General features: G+C 44.6%; 1 protein-coding gene across 2 annotated transcripts in view; it reads left to right on the forward strand.

Annotated features, from left to right (window-relative positions):
* The first annotated feature begins 548 nt into the window (after positions 1-548).
* Positions 549-8,799, forward strand: part of si:ch211-158d24.2 (multiple epidermal growth factor-like domains protein 9) — a 25,573-nt gene continuing 17,322 nt past the window's right edge. The window contains exons 1-3 of one of the 2 annotated variants that reach the window (XM_031570811.2): positions 549-716; positions 855-1,685; positions 5,035-5,233. In XM_031570811.2, coding sequence (XP_031426671.1) covers positions 1,184-1,685; positions 5,035-5,233 — 701 coding nt within the window. In that variant the 5' untranslated portion in view covers positions 549-716; positions 855-1,183. Of the gene's footprint in view, positions 1,686-5,034; positions 5,234-8,799 lie in introns of both variants that reach the window. The other variant, XM_031570810.2, reaches the window with a different exon arrangement.

An 8,799-nucleotide genomic window follows, 5' to 3' on the forward strand; every position in this document is an offset into this window, starting at 1 on the left:
GTGATGTTTTGCAAAATTATACTGTGTATGCTATGTGTTATTATATGTCTTGTTTCTCTGTTCCAGTTTATTGCATTTGCATTTATTTGTTCTGTACCGGAGGGCCTAAAAGATAGCATGAAATATCTGACCACCTACATATAATACAATATTGGGAAAAACATTTCGCTGACACCATCGCCGCAGTTTTAAAGTCACTTTACTATTTGACAACTAAAAGAAGAAACTACACTTGTAGGTCTACCTCTTCAGCAGACAGGCCAATAGGTGCATGTCCTGTCAGTAAACAGATAATTGGTGTGTGCCCTATGTATTTACAGACTCTCACCATGCATGTTGTCATTTTAGAATATATAATCTACTCTGCCACATGCTTCCTTTTAAGCAGCAGGTTATTTCCACTTTATAGTATTACACGAAATAGTCTGAATCATTTCTGTGATCCTTTCCAAGTTCCCATATCGGTAGATACGTTATACCCGTAAACACATTGGTAACCCAGTGAGGCAATCATTTATTTCAAGGAAAAATATGGCAAACGTTCAGCACGTCAGCTTTGTCTTGTAATGATGCAATCCCGCGCCTTGCCACACGAGAGCGTTTTTTGATTCACCAAACCGATTTGGTGCAATGGGCTTGTCTGGTTTTTCTTATTTCCTCTGTGGACCTGATTTGTGCTTCTATGATTATAATTCAGGAAACATTCTGATATCATGGTACGTATCTTTGTTATTTTTGCTGCCATAAACTAGTATTTCTCCTATTTTTTCTGCATAGCTTGTTATAATTATGTTATATTGCGTAGTCACACCACAAATAATGCGCACTGAAGATTGATGCTTTGTGTCATGCAGAAACCTTCACATCAACCAATTACCTGACAGTGCGCACTAAATGCGAAGAGAAAATACACACATCAGGCAAGTGCGTTGAGCCCTCCCATAATTTCAATTGGTTGAGATACACGTCATTCAAGTGAGGGCTCTTCTTACGAGAGGTGGAATTGGACCAAACACCTTGCAGTGGCTTCTTGTCCATTCAGAAAAGAGGCTGTCGGCGCAGACATGGTGGAGTAGGCTACATCCCTGAAGGACTATGCCCGAATAACATCTGGTTTAAAATAAGGTAGCGGATATTGGAATATCGAAAGACGGAGGTTACTTCATGGAGAGCTGATACTAACATGTGGTGGTTTCCCTTAATTATGTTTACATCCCCGACGTTTCCAATCATCTTATTTGTATGTATCGGGTTATCTGAGGCGGCACCACGCATAATTTCCAACAATGCGTTCTCTATCGTACGAAATAATCGTGAAGTCTCCGACACCGTTTTGGGGCGACTGAACAGCAGCGATCGGACCTACCTATCGGATGCGAATTCAGGTCGTTTTCGATTTTCCGGGCTCACCCCAGCCCCTACCATATTATCTACTGGTTCATCGTCGTCACATGTCGCCAGGACAACAGTTACTACCGTTGAGCCCCCAACCACAGACCTCACCACACCATCAGTCTCAGTTACCCAGACGGTAGGTGAGCTACCTGCCGTCTTTGACCGACAAATATCTGGCCGGAGATCAGCTGACTCGGTGCCCTTTCTTGCACCACAATCAAAAACACTGCAGAAGTCGCAGGGAAACAGTGAGAGATCTCCACTTATACCTGCATCGGAGAATTCTCAAGGTGAGTGCAGTTGTCTCAGGTCCCCACCATCAACAAAACGACATTTGTACTGTAAACAAAACGAAACCACACCTCTCATTCAACCACACCTATATGTCTAAATGTTTAATTTGATTTTCGGTTTCTACTTGTCTTTGTTTATAGTCGTCTTTGGTCATTGTGACGCTTTTCAACACCCTCTTTAATGTAATGTGAATATCAGTATTATTGGCAGGGCTGACCGGTCGATTCGTTGATAAATGTATGTCATGCTATTGATTGATGGCAGAATTTGCCGCTGACGCAGCACCCATTCACACTGCCTATTCGCATCAGATGTGTGTATTTAATTCTATTCATTAATGCTGTTTGAAATTTGGACCATCTCGTTAAGAAAACCACACGACCAGGGTGGCGTAACAGGCCAGAGCATAATGTTCTGAGCGCTTCTCTACATTCCTTTATCTATGGCCCACTACATTTTGGATTTTGTCACATCCTTGACAACTATTCTGGTTTCATCAAACCTTTTGGAGTTGGGGGAGATGATTTAACTAGAATTCCCTGACACCTCTTGTAGGCAACTGGATAAGGAAATATTTTCTAATGATGTTTATTGTTGGCTGAGACAGTCCCTCTGTTGGCCTTTTCTACTGTATCCTCATCAAAGTGGAGCTTGAGGAATGAACCTGCATTCATCAAGGGAACCATATGGCACATGCACTTTGTAAGAATAAAAGGATATTTCTCATGGTTGATGCAGCAATCAGTCTTTATTCCAGCAGTAAAGCAGTAATAAAGTACGTGGAACATACTCTGGATTCAGCTGTGTAAATCTGAACCACAAGCATCTCCAACTTTAGCCATATATGCTATACTGATACCTCCTGGGCTCTTAATGTAAATGAACTAGGCTTCTAATGCAAATAGGTCTGCCAGCCTTTTGTTGTTCTGTGTGATAATCAGGTTTCTCTGACCCGTTGCCTGAGATGGTTCTCAATGGCCTACCCCCATTCCCATACTTACAGTTGGTGGATATGCCTGGTCGATTTCCTAACCCCAGGTGTCAGAGCAATGCCAGGGTGTGGACCTTTCCATGACAAGATTACCATTTGGGAGATTATGGGGACCACATGTCTGGTAGTCACAGTAGCTGTTTTACCATGTCTCTCATATTCTCGGGCGGCTGTTAGACTTATTCGTAAAGGTTTAGGCTCCACCAGTGTCACTGCTACATCAGGTCTAAGAGTGCACAGCATTATCGGCTTGTCCAATATTCTCAGTGGTTATTATTATCTGTTCTATTATACATCACTCAATGATGTTTCAAATACGCAGCCACACTTGGACTAATCTCAGTTCAGAAAATCAACACATTCACAGAGAACCCAATCCAAGTCGGTGTGTCAGTCACTTGAGGAATTTCTATTAAGAGCCGTATAACGCAAACCAACAACTGGTGTGTGTTTCCGGCCAGTATCCCTTGTGTGCTTTTGCCTAAGAGCAGAAAGGAGGTCAAATGAAACGTGTTCAAATGAACGAAAGGAGTGAAGATTGATAGATATCTATCTCCCAGTGCTCTTGCAGTGAGGATGGAAGAATTCTGGAAATGTATTCTTTCCCAGCCTCACTCTGTTGCTCTCTCTTTTTTTCCACTCTCTCGCTCTCTCTCCCTCTCTCTCTCTCTCTCTCTTTCCCTCTTTCTCTCTCTCTCTCTCTCTCTCCAACCTGTCTTCCCCTCCTCCCAGCTCTCATTTCATATGAACACATATTTCATCCAGTTGCTATGTCTTTCGCACAACACATGCTAGAAACTCTCACATTCCTTGTAGCATTAAATCAACAGATGACTCACATTTGGTTTTCATCATTTTTATTATGATAACTAACCTCCCTGCGTGTAGGTTTAAACCTGTATCTTTGATCTAGTCAGACAGGTTGGTCAGATGCGGTTGATACGTTTTTTTTTATGTTTTTCTCGGCATGAGGACCTGCTGGTATGGTTGCATTGCTCATTGTCTCCTTTAACTGCCTAAACAATACCACTAGACTGTTTACAAAGAGTCCTTCCCTCTTAAATCTATTTACATAGATTCATGTTTTTATCTGTCAATCTGTGTCGGGGGGGGGGGATGTGTATGAGGATTAAACAGCTTAGTATTGATGGATTATGGGTAATGCAGTTATAATAGAGGATTATGGGGGATGTAGTCTTCTAGATAAGGGACGTTCTATTTTCTTACAGCCCCTCTGCATCTTAATTGGATTCCCAAGCTCAGTAGTGTGTCCATCAAAAGCCTGATGAGGTTTTCTTTCAAACAGTGACATCACGCCAGAGTAAAGATGACACAAGGGTGGGCTTCATCTACTATCAGAGGGACTGTACTCCATTATGCCCAGTGCACTTCCTGTGTTAGTTTATTGTCCATAATGCACCCTTGCTCAGGTAGTGTGTCACTCAATGATTGCACCTGTTTCGGCCATTTATATCTAACGCAACAAATATGCACGTTCACATGCACACATGCATAGTAACACATTACTTATGTGTCTTACATATGTGTAACATGCATATGATACATGTACATATACAGTCCTGCCTACGCTACATACATTCCTGGCAGTGTTGTTGGTGATTGACTTCCTGTAGTTGAGTATTAGGAGGCACAGCATACATCAAGCTTAGCTGCCTGTCTGTTATTTTGAAAGCGCTGGGTCTGTGCAGCCTCCACAGATTGTAGTGGGTGTACGTGGGCCAGCAGAACTGCAGTAGAGAGGAGAGACTGAGTCATTTTTTGTGTCTCTCTTTTTCTATGCATCCCTCTCTCTCTCTCTCTCTCTTTGTTACCTCCACTCCCTCGGCATTGCCAAAACAACTGCAGTAGGAAGTATGGCATCACTGTGTTCCGCTATTCTTTAATGGCACTCCCACCCTTTACCAAAGCGCTCAGTTTCCTCTTGCCCAGCTCATTGTCAGCATTTTGTTACAGCTCTGTGTCCTTATGGGGAAGTGGAGAGTAATGAATGTGTTGCATTTTTAACTCTGCTGTCTCTGTCCATCTATCCATGGCTTTGTCTTTGCTGGCCTCTTTCTTTCACCTCATCTCTCTCTATTCTCAGTCTCTAGCTCTCTGAGGTAATTAGGGAACTGCAGTACTGAAAGTAATGGATGCATGGCAAGTGTGTGTGTGTGTGTGTGTGTGTGTGTGTGTGTGTGTGTGTGTGTGCGTGTGTGCATGCTTGTGTGTGTGTGTGTGTGTGTGTGTGTGCATCTGCGTGGGTGTGTGCATGTGCGTGTGAGTGCATGCATGAGTATATTTGTGTAAGTGTGAATGTGTTTTGACTTGACTGTCTCTGCCTTCTTCTCCAGAACTGGTGTGTAACTGCAGTGGGGAGGGTGTGCAGGACCCCGAGGACTGTGACCCCTCCACAGGCCAGTGTCTGTGCCTGCCAGGCTACGCTGGACTGCAGTGTGAGGTGTGCGAGGACGCCCACTTCACCAACGGCACCAGCGGCTGTCTGCCCTGCGGCTGTGACTCCTTCGGTGCCATCAACGAACTCTGTGACAGGTGAAAGGCCATGCTGGAAATTGCATTGTGGGAAATGTAGTTGTTGTTGCTGGCGCACAAATATGACCATCAAAATCAACATAGCAGAATTTCTGTGGCACTGTATTACATTACTCTATGTTACATTACCATGTGACTCTGATTGCAAAGAGTGGCTGTCATTATTGAGTATACTGACTAAGTTGCATCCATTTGGCTTGAAATGAGGTTGGAGACCCAGTTGCGGCTAAATGAGACCAACTTGGCCCCCACATTGAGTAAAATATGCATGAATGCATTTTTGCAGTACGGGCAACTCAAAGGAAAGGCTTGAATGGCCTTAACTGGTGCAATTAAAACTGTGATTCTCTTCTGTGGGAGAAGACATTTTTGTGAATGAAATCAGAACACGGGCTCCACTGCCAGGCGGTGCCTGTCTCTCTAATTTACCCTGCAGGCGATTTTTCTCTACAGTTTCCCCAAAAGTCTTTGCTCTCCCATATTATTGTCGGGCTTCCTCATTTAGCTGTCAGAGAGGTTCAGATCACTTCCTGCTTTTGGAACACTAGAAAAAGCACTGGCATTGGCTCTGTGTAATTAACTTTTAATTTCCATTTTTGGGGCAATCAAGCTGTGGTTGATTTTGATTCTATGAGTGGTAGAGCGACAGACACACAAACACATGCGCACACGCACACGTACACACACACGCGCACACACACACACACACACACACACACACACACACACACACACACACACACACACACACACACAAAATAACACTCACGGAGAGAGAAAGCAGTTTTCGCATCTCTGAAAATAGCAGCTATATTTTAGGTCTGACCATTGTAAGGAATTTGTCTCGCAGGATGGCTAACTGTAGCGATGTCGGTTTCCCTCACTTCCTGCCAGTATGCCTTTATAAGGCTGGGAAGATGTAACGTTCTTTGATCTGGAGGAGAATTCTTGCGGTGGTTTGCTCATGCCATCCTCTCCCCAGCTGTTCAGATTTCTCTACTAAACATATTTTTGTCCATTTCTGGACTTTTCTCACTCATTGTTCATGGTCTATACTGTTTGGGCCTCTCTCCACCGTGGAATTGTGTTCCTGGGGCTAAACTGGTTGACCAAGGTGCCAAAAACACCATGGGTTTGATGCCCAGGGGCCAAAAACACCATGGGTTTGATGCCCAGGGGCCACATGCAGGCTGCTAATGAAGATGTATATCTCTGCTGTAAGTCACGTTGGATAAATCACTTTGGCGTCTGCTAAATGAATACATGTAAATATACATCACATAATAGTTCGACCTGCCTGGACATTACGTCTTGCTTAGAGCTGATGGATTTTGATGTTAGAGGGTGGTGGTACACACAGTCATCTGACAAGAGGAGAGAAGTTCATTTAACTTTGGCCGTAATATTTACCATTATTACTATTGCCAATTGTTTTTTACCCCAAAATGTTTGCAGAGATCTTGCAAGGAATCATTTTAAACGCTTTCAGTGTGCCAAGTGGGAGGCAGACAGGGCATATTATGACACACAGAGCTTTCCCCGTGTTTTGGAAAGGTTTAAGCACATTCCTCCAGAAATACTAATGTGATCCTTCTCAGACTGTCTGAGTCCCAGACCTTCCCAGCTCCCCCACACCCTGCCCCTCCCAGACTAGTTCTCCCCTCTCTCTCTCCCTCTCCCAGTAGGTAATCTCACAGATTAACACAGATTAGCCGGTTCTCAGACCCCCACAACATACACTCTCAGTGATTCTGTCTTTTCCTGGCACTGATTGCAGGTTACGGGTTAAAGATGTCAGACGGCACTGGCACACGGTTTGTGGGCACAGCCGACCTCAGTGTGGTACTGACGACTTTCTCAAATGGATTTCTGTCTCGTCTCTGTCGTACTTAAAAACGGTTTTGTGAATAGTGGTGGTGCTGCAGGATGGGATTAGTGCAGTCACCTGCTGTCTGAGGAATGCGGAGATCCCTGCTTGTTTTTGTCAGAGGATGAGGAAGTAATTGGCTTTTTGGAGGGTCTCGTCAAAGCAGGGATTTCTGAAAAGAAGTGACTATTGGTACGGATTCCGTGGCGATAAGAATGACACTATTGCTACGGATCTGTGTCGATAGTCCCTAAATAGTCTGCGCCCGTTTGTGTTTTGCACAGTGGTCAGCGTTGCTGCCTTCCAAACAGTAGACCCAGGTTTGATTCTTGGTCAGTGCAGGTCAATGTCAGGTCAAGGCGCTAAATCCTTTACCTTTAATCAATCTATGTTCTCACAAAGTTACTGACTAAACACACGGCCTACCCTGACTGAGATGTGTCATGGAGGTGCGCCAACAGGGGTGCCATTGGGCCCTGTGATGTGAGCTCTGGGTAGAGCGCTAGCGACTGGGGGTGCCCGCACCGAGCAGTGCCCCTTTTGTCCCTGTGTCGACTCCACACCGCACTAGGGTTCAGCACAGCGGGGGTGGCAACCGTTCTTTTGACCCGCTCCACTCACAAACACTGTGTTCCCTAATGCTACGGAATGGGAATAAACCATACGGAAAGACGTCTATGGAACATTTGTCTGTGGCAACAGTAGAGATACTTTTGGCATGGAAGAACCTTTCCGGGCCGATAATATTCAAACTAGTGGTACAGAATGTAATAAAAAGCACTAACTATAGTTCTGGTTCCATAGCTGTAGTCGGTGCTTTTTTAAAAACCCTGACTCCTTAAGAACAGTGCCAAGGTTGTACCTGTTTCACCTAAAAACACACAGAAATATGAGCTGTGTGCTGTCAGTCAGACATTCCAGACAGTATTACAGGACTCTGTCCAGTTCTTCATGATACAGCAAAAGAGAATGATAAATGAATGATGTCCAAATTGGCTGTCAATAGACCCCTGTCTGGTTAAAGGTCCTCTAAAGGTCAGAGATGATCAATGTAAGGCCTTGGAGAAGATTTTGTCTCTTCATAATGTGCCAATAATATTCCAATTTGGTCCCATGCTTTGAGTGCATTAGAGCATGAATATCCTTTGTAATCTGAATAATACAGAAGACTTTTTTAATTCAGTTTGTGTATGTGTGTGTTATATGCATATACATGTTTGTGTGAATTGTTTTGCACAACAAACACAGTACACAGTACCACCGAGGCTAGATCAAGCCCCCCCCACCCCCCCACTGTGCCTGTACCTAATGATCGCCCTGGGGAACCCAAAACAAACAGGAGATAATACTGGAGCCATGGGGTGCCTAAGACTCACGGATCTCCTCTGGTTCCTAGCTTAGCATAATGCTAACAGTATGAAGGGACCAGGGGAGCCGGATGAGGCATGGAGTGAAAAGGAAACACACAAACACACACCTCCCCACCCCCACACAACATCCCCTTTGGGCATGGGGCGTCGAGTCTGGGCTCACGGCCTTTCTTTCAGGGGAGAGACCCGGAGGTGAGCAGCTCCCCCTCAGAAACACTGCTGTTCCCAGACCGCTGAAAGGCAGACGGCTGCCGTTGACACACAGATGGAAGAGGCTAGGGTCAAAGATGATGCTGCAGATTAACGTTGGAGCCAGTGGATTCTTCCTA

This window comes from Clupea harengus, chromosome 7 (genome assembly GCF_900700415.2).
Source record: "Clupea harengus chromosome 7, Ch_v2.0.2, whole genome shotgun sequence".
NCBI classification, from domain to species: Eukaryota; Metazoa; Chordata; class Actinopteri; order Clupeiformes; family Clupeidae; genus Clupea; species Clupea harengus.